Source organism: Rhamphochromis longiceps, linkage group LG17 (assembly GCF_057381845.1).
Source record: "Rhamphochromis longiceps isolate RC_006_pf linkage group LG17, R_longiceps_female_GT1.1, whole genome shotgun sequence".
Lineage (NCBI taxonomy): Eukaryota > Metazoa > Chordata > Actinopteri > Cichliformes > Cichlidae > Rhamphochromis > Rhamphochromis longiceps.
In genome coordinates, this window is record NC_140573.1 from 10068622 (window position 1) to 10086382 (window position 17761).

Consider the following 17761-nt stretch of genomic DNA (forward strand, 5'->3'; position numbering starts at 1 on the left):
TCAGCTGGCTCCTTTCGATGTGGAGCAGCAGCTGCTCTACTCTGAGCCCCTCCCGGATGGCCGAACCTCTCACCCTATCTCTAAGGGAGAGGCCAGCCACCCTTCGGAGGAAGCTCATTTCTGCCGCTTGTATCCGCGATCTCGTTCTTTCGGTCACTACCCACAGCTCGTGGCCATAGGTGAGGGTAGGGACGTAGATCGACCGGTAAATTGAGAGCTTCGCTTTTACACTCAGCTCCCTCTTCACCACGACGGACCGGTGCAGCGTCCGCATTACTGCAGCTGCAGCCCCAATCCGTCTGTCGATCTCCGGCTCCCTTCTCCCATCACTCACGAACAGGACCCCGAGATACTTGAACTCCTCCACTTGGGGCAGGAACTCATCCCCGACCCGGAGTGGGCACTCCACCCTTTTCCGGCTGAGAACCATGGCCTCGGATTTGGAGGTGCTGATCCTCATTCCCGCTGCTTCACACTCGGCTGCGAACCGTTCCAGTGCGAGCTGGAGGCCTTCACCCGATGAAGCCAACAGAACCACATCATCTGCAAAAATCAGAGATGAGATTCTGAGGCCACCAAAGCGAAAGCCCTCCGCCACTTGGCTGCGCCTAGAAATCCTGTCCATAAAAATTATGAACAGAACCGGAGACAAAGGGCAGCCCTGGCGAAGCCCATCACCCACCGGGAACGAGTCCGACTTATTGCCGGCAATGCGAACCAAGCTCTTGCAACGGTTGTATAGGGATCGAATGGCCCGTAGCAATGGGCCAGACACCCCATATTCCCGCAACACCTCCCACAGGACACCCCGAGGGACACGGTCGAATGCCTTCTCCAAGTCCACAAAACACATGTAGACTGGTTGGGCAAACTCCCATGCACCCTCAAGTATCCTGGAGAGGATAAAGAGCTGGTCCAGTGTTCCGCGACCAGGACGAAAACCGCATTGTTCCTCCTGTATCCGGGGTTCGACTAACGGACGAACTCTCCTTTCCAGCACCCTGGCATAGACTTTCCCAGGGAGGCTGAGGAGTGTGATCCCCCTGTAGTTGGAACACACCAACTACAGGGGGACATGAGGTTGGAACACACCCTCATGTCCTTATTCATGTAAACATCAAAATAAGGACAAAATATAATTCTGACTGCATGTTTATCACTAATGTAACAAAATGGTAAATGCAATTTAAATGCTGTTTTCAGTCAACGTAAAGTTCGCTAAATAAAAATAACATAAAATTTACACAAACTGTACCTAACATACCTTTTCTTTCTGGGTTTACTTTTTTCCCACTTTTTAATCACATTTATACCTAAAAGATATTCAGACAGATTCAGACACATTCATTGAGCTCTGCACAGTTATCCATAAGGAGGAAGCAAAAACTGGGACTTGAAGAAAATGCACGCTGGTAAGAGCTTCACTCGGTTCCATTTTATTTCAAATTCGGTTATTAATAAGTTGTTTTTTGTTTTTTTGTTTTTTTTTTAAGTTGAATTATTAAAGAGTTTAAACACCACAAAATTACAGACTATGCCCAAATGAAATAAATTCAAACCACAAAATCTACCAATGATGGCTGGAAGTTCACAAAGGAATCCTGAGTATCTTCTAAACAGCCGAAGGACCAGTTTTCATGTTCACACTGAAGAATAATCACGTGCATATCAAGGACACGAAATCTGCTCTTTGAAAAGTCCACTGCCGTCCAGCTGCAGATCTTAATGACCGTATGCACAAGAATGCTGACTTAACTGTGTTGGAAATAAGACCAACATTCTTAGATTTAAATAAGATGCATGAGGATGGAAAGCACTGTATCAAGCACAAGAGCTGTGTTTCATCTTCATAGTATAGTTTAGACTGTTTTGCTTTGTAGTTTATAGTTGATGTCAGGTGGCCAGGTTGGGTTTTTTTATGTGCTAAAGTTCCTACAAACTACAGTGCAGGACTGATCAACTATTGCCACACAATGCAGTCACGCCAAATTCTTTTCACAAATGTGAAATAATTTCATATTAAACAACCTCATTATGTAAATAACCAAGTCTAATATTTTTTCCCGTTTGTTTAAGTTTACATTTAGTTTTCTTTATGTGTCCTAGTTATGTTTAGGCCTTCCGTTACGTCTAAGACGTATTGTTTTTACGTCAAATTGTTAAACAAAAAAAGAAAGAAAAAACGAACAAAACAGAATTTGCCGCTGTTTGTCGTACTATAAATCCTTACTTAAAGAACTGAAAATTGTTTTCCAAGTGTAAATGTTGATGACTTCAGAATAAAGCACAAAGTCATCAGTTAAACCTCATAACCACGGTTTTAAGGTTATTTAACCCGCTCCGTGGACAGTTTTGAAATACTTCTGTTTTATTTGAATTATACCTCATTGAATTTAAGAGACAAATGCAAACTGAACGACAACTCGTTTCTGTCAACGCCACTGTAGCGGAACTGAAATTGTAGAAGCCAAGGTTCAAACACGGAAGTAAATAGCTGTGTACCAGAGCTGGGTAGGCTGGGTGCTCGCTGACCCTGGGGAGAAACAGCTTTAAAAGTATGAAGTTTACCTGCTGAAATAAAGGTAATGTTGTCATCTCCCTGAACCGCAGATGTTGGCGCTTTAGCCGTGTAACGTTTGTTTGACGTATCAGCCGGTGTTATCAACAGAGACACACATGTAGGTCCTTCTAGGAGGACTCCGCTACAAAGCGACAGGGGTGCCAAATCCTCGAATTTACGTCTAATTATTCATTTATGTGATATAATGTATTATTATGTGTAACTGAACTGCATAATTGTCGTACCGGAGACACTTCACCTAGCAGCGTAAGCGAGAGGCAAAGGTAAAGCCTGATTAGTTTAACAACAACACCTGTACCCTTGAACAGACGATTTTCTCTGTCGTCAGTCTGAAGTTATTGCTACAATTGATACGTTTATTATTATCATTCCTTTATTTATTCTGATTCATATTCCTTTAAAAACGCTTGATAGACAAGGTTGAAATTTACAGATGTTTTAAAATCAGAAGATTTGTCAACATTAAAAATTCCTCCCTGTGTTTTTATGTGACCTTTATTGTGTGCTCATCTTAACCATTCCTTTGTCCCATTTTTCATTAGATGCTTTCTGTTATATTCAGAAAAGGCAGCTTTGCAGCCCAGAAGGTAACATACACATGATTTTACCTTTTCATTGCTTTTTGTAGTTTTATAACTTAAAAATATATATATATCGTGAATATCTTTCCAGGTATTACGCTGGGCAGGTCCTATGCAAAAATGCTGGCCGTCAGCTGGGACTGGGGCTTCTGTTTGTGGATCTGTATCTTCCAGCTGGGCTTCACCAGCTAGTCTCTGGTTTGCAGGAAGAGGAACAGGACAAGCAAAAGCTCTTGCTGTGTTTAGTTTTAATAAGACTGACCTCTTCCATAGAAACCAGAATCATGATGCTTCTTTTTGGATGAGGAGCCAACACTTCCACACTTCTGTTGCGAGGTTGAAAAAGCGAGCACTGCCTGAACCTCCCCCTAGAGAACTCGATCTGTTGCGCTATGACATGAAGGACTTTTTGAAAAGTCCCAGACCTGCCCTCTACCTGGGGTTTTCGGGGCTTGTCCCCTTCGTCTCACCCACCTTGTTTATGGCTGTGACTGAGAGCTACTACCCAGAGTTGGCTTATGCCCAGCTAGCCTATGCTGCCTCCATCATTTCTTTCCTTGGTGGAGCGAGATGGGGATTCGCTCTTCCCGAGAGCAGCCCAGCAAAACCTGACTGGATAAACCTGGCCAACAGCGTCGTCCCCTCCCTCTTGGCCTGGGTGGCCATGCTGATGAGTGACAGCATTGTTCCTGCTGCCACCATGGTCATCATGGGACTCGGAATCTCACTCCATTATGATCTGTCTCTCCTTCCCACTTACCCCAGTTGGTTCAAAGCCCTGCGCGCCATCCTGACCACTGTTGCGTTTTTTTCTCTCTTAGGCACCCTTATAATGAACGGTTCATACCCAGAGAAGAGCATTTTCAGGGATTGATGACATTTGGCTGGACAAGGCATCCCTGGGTTGTGCTAAATCTTTATTTGGGTGATCTGACTTCAAAGTTTTTCTTGATATTGATGATCTCTGAACCTGTTGGGTTGATCTCTGTTTCTAGAAGTTGCCTGTGTTAAATATCATGTTACAAACTGAACTCTGTTAAAGCAAACCAGAGATAAAAATAAATAAATAAAATTCAAGTCTGTCTGTCTACCTTTTAGTAACATGTGTTCCACTTGTTCATGGTAATGTGGACAAAATTTGTTCCATACTGTTTTCTCTTCCACATAAAGCCATTACATTAAACTTGAACCTAGTCTTTCATATTATAGAGAAGAATCATGTGTCAGTGATTTTTAAAACCACTAGGAGACGCCAAAGTCAAGGATGTTCATATTGTATGAAGCAAGAAGGAAAATAAAAGACACTGAAATTGTAATCTTCTTACTGAGTTAATATTTAACACACACTGGGGAAGATAATTGTTCTATCTCCTACAAAATTTGTAAGTTTGCTCACTTTGAAAATATTTTAAAAGAAACAAACAGTTGCTCTGAACCCCATAGCAGAAAAACATGCCTGACTGTTGTGATGCTGGTGTTTGGGTCATACTCAGCATTTCTCTTCTTCATTTGATGCCAAAGAGCTCCGATTATGGTTTCATTTGATCACAACACTTTCTCCCAATTCATCGCAGAATCATTTAGACTGGCCTGAACATGTGTTGCAAGATCTCAGCCTATTACAGCGTGTTGTGTTGAATGAATGATGTCCTTGATGCCTGTGGTCCTAACTGCCTTTAGGTCATTAACAGGCTCCTCCTGTGCGGTTTGAGCTGATCTACCTCTTATCTCATGATCATCCAGTGAGGTAAGATCTTGCATGGATCTCCACACTGGGGACGATTGATGGTCATTTTATATTTCTTCCATTTCCAAATAATTGGATTCCTGCTGATGGTCTTATAGCCCTTTTTTCCTACCTGATTCAAAGAATTTGCCCATATTACGTTTTGAGTTGTTAAATGAAAATTGCATATTTTTTAGGCAACATTTGCACTTCAAATTAGCAGCTCCACTGTTACACTGTAGTATTGACATCACCAGGGAAAGCAGTTATTACATAAGACCTGAAGTGGACTAATCTCTACTTAAAGCCTCAGCGATCGAGTGTCACACGAGGCCAGAGACGTGAACACAGTGTAGAATAAAAACCTGGGCTCACTGTACACTAATTGTCTCAGCTGGACAACAAATAATTTTATTGATGTTTGAAAAGAAATGCACGCACATCTTCTAACATTTGTATCCAGATTTATTCACATAAACACCAGCGCCTAATAAAGACATATTTGAAAGAAAGGCAAGAGAAAACAGGGGTGTTGAAGTCCACAGATATCTGAGAATAAAAAAACATATAAGGCACAATTCTACTTCTGTCCTGTATAAAAAGACCCTTTAAATGAACCAATGACCCTCAGATGAAATCCCTTATTAAAAAGTCAAACCTCTCTCAGATGTCACACAATGTGTAAATACAGTATTGCACTTGTTTGTTTGTTTTAGTTTCTTTGGATTTCTTTGTGAAACAGTTTTCCCACCACACGTGGGACTTGGTCAAATTATTTTTGATGATAAGAAGATAAACAAAAAAACAGAAGATTGCAGCAGGTGACTTCTTGGACTTTTTGATTAAATATTAGAGTAACGTTTCTATTCAACAATTAAACCAAAAAGAAATTACCCTGATAAGTGTTCTTGGTTTTCAAAGCCAGAGATGAACTGATCTGAAGTAGATCATGAGGCTTGTTGGAGTACATAAAGCTAGGAGTGCACAATCAACACAACCAACATTTGGAAACTTTGTAGAGATCTTCCTACTCACTGTCAGCCCTGCGTTAGCGCTGCAGGATTTTCTTTGTATGAGCAAAGGCCTGCGGTCTCAGTGGACTGCAGGTAAACAAGGGCAAACAACATATGTAAAAAAGGAGGGAGTGTTTTGAAATTTTAAAAAAAAAGTTGGGTGCACCTTTTCTTGCACTCGTAAACACATGCGGTCACTGAGAACTCTGCTGCCTACTTCTGAATACCCAGACCAGACCGCATGTACTCGTACACCACGTAGCTAATGCTGACGGCTGGTATGACTTTCATGAAATTGGGCAGGATGCCGCGGTAAAGTCCAAAGAAGCCCTCCTTTTTCATAATCTTCTTCACCATCAGATTCATCGGCAGCTGCTCTGAGCCCTCAACAGAAGCTGAGAAAAGAAAGGTAAAGCCAGATGAGTGAAGAAAAAGATCTCCTCATGTTTAAAATCTCTAGATTTTAGAAGTATTGGCTGCTTATAAGCAGCATATGTTTGAAATTAGCTTAGATTAAAGAACTGAAAATTGTTTTCCAAGTGTAAATGTTGATGACTTCAGAATAAAGCACAAAGTCCTCAGTTAAACCTCATAACCATGGTTTTAAGGTTATTTAACCCCCTCTGTGGACAGTTTTGAAGTATTTCTTTTATTTGAATGATACCTCATTGAAGTTAAGAGACAAATGCAAAATAAAACCTATTCCAGTATATTTATGTGGATACTTTTTGGTGGCCCACCATGTTTCAGGTGTTTTATATATCATCATTTGGAAGTCTTAAATTATTTAAACAGAACTTCTAAAGAAACAATAATACTTGACATATTTTACAGTGCTATTTTTTTTTAAATTGTAAAATGCAGAACCAGTTGGTAAAAAACAAAGTAGCCGATACTGCTAATCAAATGCACTTGATTACTAATCATCAGCCAGTATGAGCACCTGTATTAAAGCAGAAGTTTTGGCAGTTAACACAACGCCAAGGAGGAAAAACATCAGCAATGATCTTAGAGATGCAACTGTTGCTGCTCATCAGTCTGAGAAGGGTTATAATCATCCTGCAGTGAAAAAGATTATCCACAGAATGTATGATGCTCAGAGAAATTGCAAAAAAAGAGCAAAACCTTACGAGAGCTGTGCACAAATGCAGCAAAGCTTAATGACGAGAGACTAATGAAATCAAACGGAAAACCTCAAGCACTTAAGACCTGTTAAGAATCAGGTGATGTTTTTTAAATCATGTTTTTAAATGATGTCCTATAAAAACTTGGGGCTTTTTTCACATTACTGCAAGTAAAATTTAGATAAAGGGCTTGTTTATGATATTTTGTACTCTTGTAGTTTTACTTTAAATGGTCTCAGCACTCATTCAGGTCCTTTACCGTTTCCTCTCTTGAATACTGAAGCACATGCATGGCTCAAATGTCTAATAAACAGAGTAGTTATAAAGAACTCACATAGATTTATTAATTTTCCATTTAAGCAGAGATTTCATGAAAAAATCTTGAATTTCCTCGTAAAACACTTTATAATCTCTGAACAACTCAGTGGCATTATGGTACTACAAGTTAAATGCAAGCATTAATAAAGGGGGCTATTTCTTTAATAAGGTTTGGTTCACCGTACCTTGTGCTTGCATGCGGGTTCGGATCAGAGCCAGGGGATAGCTGGCCAGCTGGCCGCAGGTGCTGGAAATGGTACCACAGCCCAGCAGCACCAGAACCCCTGGATTGGCTGTGTCTTTGGCATAGTGGGACAACCAGAAGTTCTTCAAGCTCTGGTATGGAATACACAGGAATGAATGACAGATGAGAGTGAGGGTTGATGCATAATATTTTGCAAAATCAGCACACAAGCGATGCTTAAACAGATTAAAATGGAGTTTTCTATGGAAGCATAGTGTTGTAGGTGATTCTGAACCTTCCGAACATTTTTCCAGACAGGAATGATTCATCAGGATTTACCTCATACACTGCCAGATCTATCCCAGCGTAGGGGATAATGCCCAGAATATTGGGAATGTAGCCCTTGTAAAATGCCTTCACTCCCTCATTCTTCAGGACTTTCTTGGCACAGTCAAACATTCCCGAGTACTGTCCGGTTTTCCTTAGGGTCATACGGGTTTTCATCACCTGAAGAGACAAAGATGATTAGTGTGGCTGTTTTACATCAGGCTGCACGTTTGACTTAACGTGTTACTGCATCTTTTATGCTACTGGATTGGTTAAGACATCTAAAATTTGTTTGGACACTAAGATATGATCAAACAAGACACATGAGGTAATTAACAAACCAATAAAACTGCACCATCTATAATGTGGGTGTATGCGTTAGTCCCCGTAGAGAAATTACTCCTCTGCATTCACTCAGTGAAGAAGTGGGCAGCCACCAATGGAGCGCCCAGGGAGCAGTGCGTGGGGACGGTAACTTGCTCAGGGGTACCTCAGTGTAGCCGTTCAGTGGATTCGAACCCCCAACCTTCCGATCATGAGGCAACCACTTTACCTACTGAGCTATCCCTGCCCCCATGTGTCTCCATATTTGATATGGAAACTTGCTTGCCCCTCCTGTGGTGCCTCCTCCTGTTACTATCATCCACACGTGCACTCTTTATGCATCTGTGCTGTAAAGACTACACTTCCACTCACCTCCATGGGGTAGATGGCAGTTTGTGCGGTGGCTCCAGCCAACGATCCTGCCATGAACCTCTCGTGGGACTTCACCTTACCCGGTTCACTGGACAGCAGCTTCTTATACTGGTGACACGGGAACATGAAAACCGAACGGCTCAGCAGGATCACACATCAGTGACAAAAGTGAGTGCTAGTGTTAGTAGTTCTCAACATGTAACATTTAACGTGAACATAAGCTGCGATTTATACTGGAGTCTGTAAAGAGGAGGAGAACTTACCTGTTCATAAGCCATGAATTTAATGGCTGTCTCGGGGGCGATCTTCATGACATTGATACCATTTCCTCTCCACAAAGAAGCCACCCCTCCTTCTTTTAGCATTTGCTTAAAGCCGCTGACCAGGCTGATTTTGTTGGTTGTAGAAGCGTGCACCTGGGGGAAAAGCACTTTTAAGTTATAACTAAGCAGCAAGGGCTCGAAATTCAATTGCTGAAATTCAAAGTGAGCATCAGAATGGAGAAGAAGGGTGATTTAAATGAGTTTGAATATAGTACAGTGGTTAGCATATAAGCATGGATCCACGATGCCATGAATCATTGGGTCAGGCTGGTGGTGATGGTGTAATGGTGTGGGGGATATTTACTTTGGTACACTTTGGACCCATTGCTACCAATAGAGCTTACCTGAGTGCTAATGGTGGCCATTTCCATCCCTTTATAACCACCGTGTACCCACCTTCTGATGGCTGCTTCCAGGAGCATAATGCATCATGTCACTAAGCTTAAATCAACTGGTTTCTTGAACATGATAGCAAGTTTACTGTACTGATCACAATCCAATAGAGAGCCTTTTGGGGTGTGGTGGAACGGGAGATTTGTATCATGATGTGCAGCCGACAAATCTGCAGCAACTATGTGATGACGTCATGTCAATATGTAGCAAAATCTCTGAGGAATGTTTCCAACACCGTGCTGAATCTTTTCCATGAAGAATGAAAGCAGTTCTGAAGGGAAAAGTGAATCCAACCCAGTACTAGCAAGATGTACCTAATAAAGTGTCTGCTGAATGTATTTATATGGTATTTTTTAAAAACAGGATAACCCAAACTAACACAAGACCAGCATTTTGAAGCACACTTATCACCACATGGACCAATGCACACATTTAGTAAAAATCCAGTTCCTGGAGAAAAGGACCGATGAACAACCCAACAGGAATTTTATAAAATCTAAAAGAAATCTTGACCCACCTGCATGAACACCTTCATTCTGTCCAGAGGGGCGGTTCCTGTACGGGACACAGCACCCGCCACTGCTCCTGCAGACAGCTGCTTCCACCACAGACCTGTCGTCTTCTCTTCCTCTGTGAACTCATCTGGGATGGTGAGGCTGTCACCAATGTCCAAAACCTACACCCAATACAGTACAATCAAGTCACAGTCAAAGAGACTGACGGCTGAGAATAGACTGTCTATAAAAGATGCACATAGCCTCTGGGACAGTCTTAATCCTGTAACCTCTGTAATTATTAGTAGAATTATTTATTATTTACAAAAATAAATAAAATATTCACTCTTTAAAAAATAGAATACATTTATCAAATAATAAATCCAACATATATTTATTAATACTAAAAAATAAAATAAAAAAATACCCCCATTGCAGTTCCACCTTTAAGGTCCAGTAAGACCATAAGTTGCTCCTGCACTTTTCTTTTCCCAAGCTAACTACTCAGTTATAAGGTGTTTTTTGTTTTGTTTTTTCACAGTGAACAAGTACCGGTAATGCTCTTTGATAATTGGGCTCGCTTGCTAGCACTGGCTAATTAGCGCTATCCCCTTTTCCAAAATATACAGAAAAAAAAAATCACGGAAATGGCCAAAATGTAAAATAAATAAAGGCTTTAACACAATCTAATGACATGTTGGCTAGGTCAATCATTTGGATACTATGCTGTTACAGTAAGTTTGTCAAAGAAAGCTAAATAGTCCCTGAAAGCTGGTGAAATTGCAGATTTGCGTGTGATACTACTGTCAAAACATAAGAGCTTTATTCTATATTCTGATTTTGTCTCTTACACTACCATTTTGAATCCTTTTAAATGCAGTTTAGAAGGAAGGAAGAACCCTTAAAGGCCCTTTCTGAACTGAGCGGTTTCTGTCACACTTCAAGCCTTATTATAGAACAAAATGGTTTGCATCAGAAGTTAGTGAGGGTGGTTTCTGCCTATGCAGCCACCCTTTGGAAAACCCAGGAACTATTTTAGCAATCATTAAACCACGTCTTTATTAATAAATGTAAAGGTGTCAAAACTAGACTACTCTGCAGATGAACTTTTAGCTAAGCTGGGCAGCTTCATAACCACACATTCCCAGCTTCACCTTAAACGTAATGCCTAGAAGGATGGGACACATGCCATATCCTTATCCAAAACTTGCATAACTACAGGTCCATGCTGCGAGATCAGTTACATCACCGCGCGTCACTGACGTAAAGTTGCCGTTTTGAGATCACAGATGCAGCAGGGGGGGTTTGGTTTTTGTTTTTTTTTTACTTTTACCACTGCAGTAATGTATCAGCCTTTTTTTAAACAAACCACAAATAACAAATCTGCCCCCTTAAGACATTTTTAAGGCAGGAGTTGACGGCTAACATTAGTTTTAGTTTTATCTGCAAATAGAACACTGTGTTATAAAATTATATTTGGCTAGAAATTTGCCTTGGCACCCTTGAAGCTTATATTACCTGTGCATTACGTCAGGTATGATGTGTTTTTAAAGAATGCTAGTCAGCGGCTGGGCCTCTTCATACCTGACATGATGTAAAGGTGAAAATATTAACTTGTGTTCTCCGGTGGACATAATTGCTACACTATTTCTAAACTACCTCAACCATGCCTCAGCTAAAGATAATAATACTTTTACCCATGACCAGATGACAACCAAAACTCAACATCTGAATACAAGAACCTACCATGTCCACATCCACCTCATACAGCCAATCATCTTCCAAGTCGAGGAAAAACCAGCTTTCCTGACGTTGCTGTTGCTGCTGGTGAGGCTGCAGCAGAACCAAGGCCATCTCAAGCCTTTGATAAGGCTGCTAGCTCTAGCAGTTCTAACAAAGGACAAAGTCCCTCCTATAAACACCAGTTCTCAGACCCGTCAGGATCCTTCACACGATTCTGATCAAGGGCCCAGACAGAGGTCGACAGTCCGCAGAGCAACGCACTAAATCCAAAGAGCTTCGGCTTGAACGCTGGAAATAACAAGACCTTGTCATTGCCATAGATGCTCCCAACAAGTCATCAAGTCTCACAGACGCATCATCTCGGATTCTTCTCTCCTGTTCCTTTCTAGACTAAATAGTCTTCCTCTCACCTCCTCCAGTCCTCCTAAATGATACACTAATCCACCCACAGCTCAGGCTGAAATTAGCTCATCTCTGCCAAGCTTAGAAACCAAAGGTTAATTAGACTTCCGAGCTTATGCCAGTGAATGAACTCAGCGAACGCTAGAGATTAACCACTGACTGAAAGTGGACACTCCTCTAGCACGCAACTGTACTTAAATATAGGCAGCAGCCCTTCAGGGTTTGATTATTCCCTGATAATCTAATAAAATGTCAGAGTTTCATGTTTGCTCCATTCAAGAAGATTTCTTTTACCATTCAGAGTTCATTTCATTCACAAGTGACAAATTCTTCAGACTCCTCCCCCCTTTCATCTGCCCTGGTCATGAACGAATCACACTACTCATCTGTTGCCAAAATTCCCCCAAATCCGTTATTGTGTGTCACCTCTCTGTGACAGAAGCCTGCACTGCAACTAAAATATTAACAGTATGCAGTTTAAACTTCAATATATATATATATATATATTTTTTTTTTTTTTTACCTAAAACACACACCAACCCATGTCCAATAATAATAAGAAATACGGCATCTTCTGCAACAAAACCAGCCATTGAAGTAGTGCAAAACAACACCTGGAATTGCCTGCACCAGCCACTGCAACCACACCAACTACTCAAACATCAGCAACAACTGCAACCATCTGAAAGTAATGCCAACTACTGCAAACAAAGCAAACGCTAAAACAACAGCGACACATACAGCATAATGTAGAGATAGTGAGTAGCACTCCTTACCGTGGTGTGCTTCCAGTAGCGGACGATCTCCTGCAGGTTGGTGGCTGGGTTAAACAGGAAGTGCTCTCGCCATTCATTCCAGTCCACAGTCATGGTGCCATCCACATCAATACTGTAGGTTAGATGCTTTTTTTATTTATTTAAAAACTAAACCATTGAGGCTGTATACTTAATATGCCACTGCTCTACTTTCATGTTCTGCTACTGTCCTCACTGGCCCCTCCAGCCCCACTTCCCTCATCAGTTACTGCATTTTGTGTTTACTTTAGTTCCACTGTTATGTGTACTCCTGCACATGTGCAGCTTCAAGCTTTGCTTATGCAAATCCTGTGCATTACAGTTCAGTCCGTGCTGCAGCATGAACCACAACTGACAACTGACTGTATTTATATGTATTTACTGTTCTTTGTGTGTGTGTGTGTGTGTGTGTGTGTGTGTGTGTGTGTGTGTGTGTGTGTGTGTGTGTGTGTGTGTGTGTGTGTGTTGATATTTTGAATATAAAATAATGATAAGATAAATATAATTAATATTTTAAAAATAACATGATAAATTAACGCACATGCTATAATACATGAGTGAAGTGAGCAAGCATGCAGGCCTGGCCAAAACCACCAGTAACATGTTTTTTTTCCTAGTTTCTGTAAATAATGAAGGATTTATGGAACAAACTGTAATTCTGATAAACACACAGGAGTTTTCAGAGTTTTAATCAATACCAGTAGTTCTTTTATTCTCACTAAACTGCTACTGTGTGTTAAAACCATGTGTTACTCTTTCTTTACATCCAAATGTGTAGTGAGTTTGAGTATCAGCATGACATTAAACACACCAATAAACATATTCTGACTGACAAGACGTGGCTTGGTCCAAAGTCAGCGACCAGCCGTGCACTTGCAATTCGAAAATATTATTTTCTGGTGTCGACGCGCCGCGTCAGGAGTGTAAAACATCTTGCCAGCTCCTTATCATGTGCACTCACTCCTCTTTTCAGCCAAACCACACACTGAGCCAGTTATCAGTCGCTCACACGGTTCCCACCTTTAACTTGCGGCGCGTCAGGCTGCTTTCTTTCTCGTCTTGCTCGGGACACTGCTGTAATAAATAAATAAGCTGAAATACCTTTGAAGGATTTTCTCTGCATGCTCTTTGCTGATTTCCAGCCCCAGATCAGCAAGTGACTGCCTTATCTCCGTAATGTCTATACGACCTGTAGAAAGTAAGCATTTATTTCTACTTTTTCTCTTTTTGTGCATTTTCAATATTAAAATGTGCTACATATTAAAATGGCACCGTACCATCTTTATTTTTGTCCAAGCTCTTGAAGGTCAGTTGTAATTTCTTCTCATGTTCTTTCAGGTACTTGGAGAACTCGCTGAAGTCGAGCCCCTCATCTTTGTTTCTGTCTCCAGAAGAAATGATTTTCTAAAGGGGGAAAAAAACACACCCACACACAGAATATTAGCAATCATTCTGCTTCGTGTTGCCGTACCTCATTTGTTTGCTGCAGCCGGGTGTTTGACCTCCTCATAAGGCGGAGGGAGAGGTCTGGGTTCTGCTGAGCCATAAGGGGAGTCTTCCATCTCCTGCTCAAACAGCAGCTGGCTGATTGTGGCGGTTGGTGGCAGAATAACGCAGCAAAATGCTCCTTTACTTTATCTCAACTCACTCTCTGTGTTTTTAGCCTTCTGTCTGCCCGAGTTACTGCCATTGCTTTCACAAGTGTTGACGATGTCCCAAGATCAAGACAAAAAAAATCCATTGTTTCTCCAGGCTGAAGCGAATTAATGGAAACAAAAATAACGCCTGGTACCAAATCTGTTATGAGCATTGGCTCTTTGTTAAGAAGTAAACCAGCAAATGAGAACTGTCAGTATGTTTGTATGAGAGCACAAAGGAGGAGAGCATTATAGTTTTGACAGATGAATTTTTGCTCCGAATGAGGGCACTGACCAAATTAGGTTATCTGTCTTACTACCCATTTATTACACAGTTATGTGCGGGGAATGTGCAGTTGTTTGATTAGTAAAGGTGGGACCTTCCACTTACAGTCTCAGCCCACAGTAAAAGTTCACCTTTGAGACAGCTTTAAAAATTCTAGAGCAGTTTTTTTTCCAATCCCTTCAGCTCTTTACAGACGCCTGGGTGTCCTGAGTGCAATTCCAGAGAATTCAGAGTTTGTCTTCACTACTCAAGCTGTTTTCAAGAAACTGAAGAAAATACTTTTAAGCCATGACAACAAAGCATGCACATGGAAATAACCTCTCACAGATACTGCACTTTCAGAGTAAGAGCAATTTCAGCAGCTACACAAAAGTGACTGTTTGTGACTGTGGAGGAGAGCTTTAGTGTTAGTTTAAGGACAAGACTGCTGTCAGATCTTTTGGAGCCTGTTGTGCAGGTATATGGACTTAATTGCCTTGCTCAAAGAAAGGAAGGGCATGCAACAATATTTAGAATCTAGATGGCTTAAGAAATGCTTTTAACCCTAACTAGGCATGGATAAACTTGAAAAACAAGTACTTAATAGTATGTCTGTGAAGGTTCTCAGTCATCCAGGTCATCGTATTCTAAGGAGATTGGAAAGAAAAGCGTCTGGACTTTTTTAAGTTTCTTGAAGATGTTTCACCTCTCATCTGAGAAGATTCTTCAGTTCTAAGAGCAAGAGCAAGTCCTTAAAAGCTCCCAAAGCTTCCTAGGAATTTGAACTTCTGCTGATGAGGTGCCGTGGGAACTTTTACTTTTTCCAACTTGTGAAAATATTACTGAGGCTGCACTACACCGCTCTCGCTTTTATCTCTGGCTGAACTGCAAATCTTAGGTGTCTAGAGGTCCAAAATAACCTGGGCTGTAACAATCAGCTGATGAGACGATTATGTTATAATTGCACTATTTTGTCAGTCAAAAAATTAGTACCACGTGCATCCTCTCAAAGACAGACCTTTGCCTGCGAAAATCGGACACTTGGTTAAAAGTCAGTGTAATGCGCACAAAAAATAAGAATCCAGTCATCATAAAGATCGGTAACGAAAACAAATAAATAACCTTCTAAGAGTCAATCTGACTGCACTTGGCTGCTCTGGCGGCTGTAATTTCACTTCTTTTAAGGTTAACGCTGCCGCTACAAGAAATATTTGTTGTGGTTTTCTCTCCGTATTTGGGATTTCTGCGCACTCCTGTTTGGATCCGTTACTCTACCTGAGCTGCCCCTTTCTCAGCCTTGATGCCCATAGCATCCAGGCCTGCCTTCAGCTCGGACACATCCACTTTTCCATCCTTGTTAGTGTCCAGCTTGGCGAACAGCTCTTCGTATGCTTTCGACGCATTGTCAGCGCATCGACAGTCCGTAAAAAAGAGCTTCCTCGCCACCTGATACATCTTAAAACTATAAATGAAAAACGTCGCAGGCCTGTAGAGCTCCACGCACACACACACACACTAACAGAAACTGGGTAAGCAATCTGATGTGGCAACTGATTCCTGTGGCTTGCGCTTCTGGTTTCAGGACTTCCGCGGTGTAGCCTAGGGAAGTGATAGAAAAGTCCTTATGGGTCGGCGTCGGTGTAAAGTCCAGCGGGCACACGATAATGTGCAGATTTGGCCAACAGAGAGCTTTTTGCGGATGAGGTAGGAGCGCTGTACAGATCGGTGGAGGGACTCGGTTGACTTCGCCTTGGGAGACCTCCTCTTTTTAGTCCCCACACGCACACGCTCACGGAGACACACCCTTCAACAACAACACACGCGCACTGCTCTGTTACTACTACTCATGGGCGGCATTTCAACATTTCCTCACAAGTCAACTATAGCTTTTTCTCATCCTCTCAAGTCTTGTCCACCTTTAGGCGTTTTTACTTGGTTTGCTGTGGTGGAAACGTCCCCACGCGAACGCACGCACGCGTTCAGACTGTACAGTAGCCTAGTGTGCAAGGATCGTCATCCTGTACCCATCGGTCTGCAGTACAAAGTCGGTATAACTTATCTTTGTCTATCCGGTGAGTCATACTCAAAATAATCCGGCAGCTGTTCTGGGCAAAATTAACCCCATAAGCTTGTAATTGCCTCAAAGCACGGGAGGGGTGCTCTTCAAGGCCACTTTGACATATTTTGTTTAAATCTTTCAGAGAAATTGTACATCTTCATGTTTAATTGGACCTTCCTTTTCTCTCATCCTGCTTGGGAACAGCTTTTTAACCGCTACTAGGGATGGGAAAAGTTTCTAGAATAACACATATGCTGTTAAATTGTGCAAGTTGTGCAACAGTTTATTGGCTGTACAGTTCCTACGATGTACCACCAGATGGAGACAAACGTCAAATAACTAAACAGCAGCTGGTTTTGCTTTCTTGTAGTAATCTGTCCAATCAGTGCTGCCGAAAGAGGAGGCGGGCTTCGGTTTGCAACAAACATAAAGCTGTTATCCTTTCACATCCGGTTAGTCATCAATAGCTTCAAAGTAAAATAACCAAGAAACAAAACGGCAACAGAGAAAAGGCTGACATATTAAAAAAAAAGGCAAATGTTTGTGTGCTCCTGGGAATGAGAAAAGAGGATTTCTTAAATAAAGTGTTAGCTCTTAAAAACAAAAACAGGTCTTGGAATTGAAGCAACACATTTATTTGAATTTTAAAATCCCCGCGGATCATCAGAATCGCAAACACACACATCCACATATAAGCTACAAGATCTACAAAGCACTGTTTTACTGTTTTACTTATTATTGCTTTCTTTTAGTCGTGTGAAACGAACCTGCAAAGTAAGAATGCCATTGCTCTACTTAACGATTTGTGTTTTGCGGTGTACATGACAATAAACTTCTTGAATCTTGATCTTATTTATTTATATTTTTGTTTCCAAGGACCCAAACTTGTAATTAAAAAAAAATCTGATAAACAAATACGTTTTACAAAGCACTACCCATCATGGATTGGCCTCCACAAAGCCCAGGCCTCAACATTATTGAATCAGCGTGGGATCATTTTTATCTGAGAACAAAACAAAAGGTAGCCAACATTCAAAGAAGACCTTTGAACTTTTTCACACCAATTCCATGCTGCACATGAAACGTGCGCTTTTATTTTGA

The 17761-nt window shown here is 41.4% G+C and overlaps 2 protein-coding genes across 2 annotated transcripts; one reads left to right on the plus strand and one right to left on the minus strand.

The window, feature by feature from the left end:
• Positions 1–2483: 2483 nt before the first annotated feature.
• On the plus strand, positions 2484–4243 carry LOC146649296 (transmembrane protein 69-like). Its single transcript, XM_085386694.1, has 3 exons — positions 2484–2582; positions 3124–3168; positions 3254–4243. Exons 2-3 carry the CDS (start codon positions 3124–3126, stop codon positions 4034–4036), a joined length of 828 nt encoding a protein of 275 aa, XP_085242820.1. The 5' UTR covers positions 2484–2582; the 3' UTR covers positions 4037–4243.
• A 1089-nt stretch (positions 4244–5332) lies between these two features.
• LOC146649297 (mitochondrial adenyl nucleotide antiporter SLC25A24-like) lies at positions 5333–16446 on the minus strand. Its single transcript, XM_085386519.1, has 10 exons — positions 15877–16446; positions 13977–14103; positions 13801–13888; positions 12682–12793; positions 9784–9942; positions 8814–8966; positions 8551–8658; positions 7867–8034; positions 7529–7679; positions 5333–6296 (listed from the first exon to the last, which is right to left on the minus strand). The coding sequence occupies exons 1-10, from the start codon at positions 16054–16056 to the stop codon at positions 6115–6117; spliced, it is 1428 nt and encodes a 475-aa protein (XP_085242645.1). The 5' UTR covers positions 16057–16446; the 3' UTR covers positions 5333–6114.
• Between the last annotated feature and the right edge of the window lie 1315 nt (positions 16447–17761).

Bases quoted from the DNA above. Each gene is read 5' to 3' on its own strand.
- LOC146649297 (XM_085386519.1), bottom strand. From the start codon at position 16,056: ATGTATCAGGTGGCGAGGAAGCTCTTTTTTACGGACTGTCGATGCGCT. The intron at 13,889-13,976 runs GTACGGTGCCAT...TACTTTCTACAG, and splicing joins CTTGGACAAAAATAAAGATG to GTCGTATAGACATTACGGAG. The intron at 8,035-8,550 runs GTGAGTGGAAGT...TTGTCTCTTCAG, and splicing joins CTGCCATCTACCCCATGGAG to GTGATGAAAACCCGTATGAC.
- LOC146649296 (XM_085386694.1), top strand. From the start codon at position 3,124: ATGCTTTCTGTTATATTCAGAAAAGGCAGCTTTGCAGCCCAGAAG. The intron at 3,169-3,253 runs GTAACATACACA...ATATCTTTCCAG, and splicing joins GCAGCTTTGCAGCCCAGAAG to GTATTACGCTGGGCAGGTCC.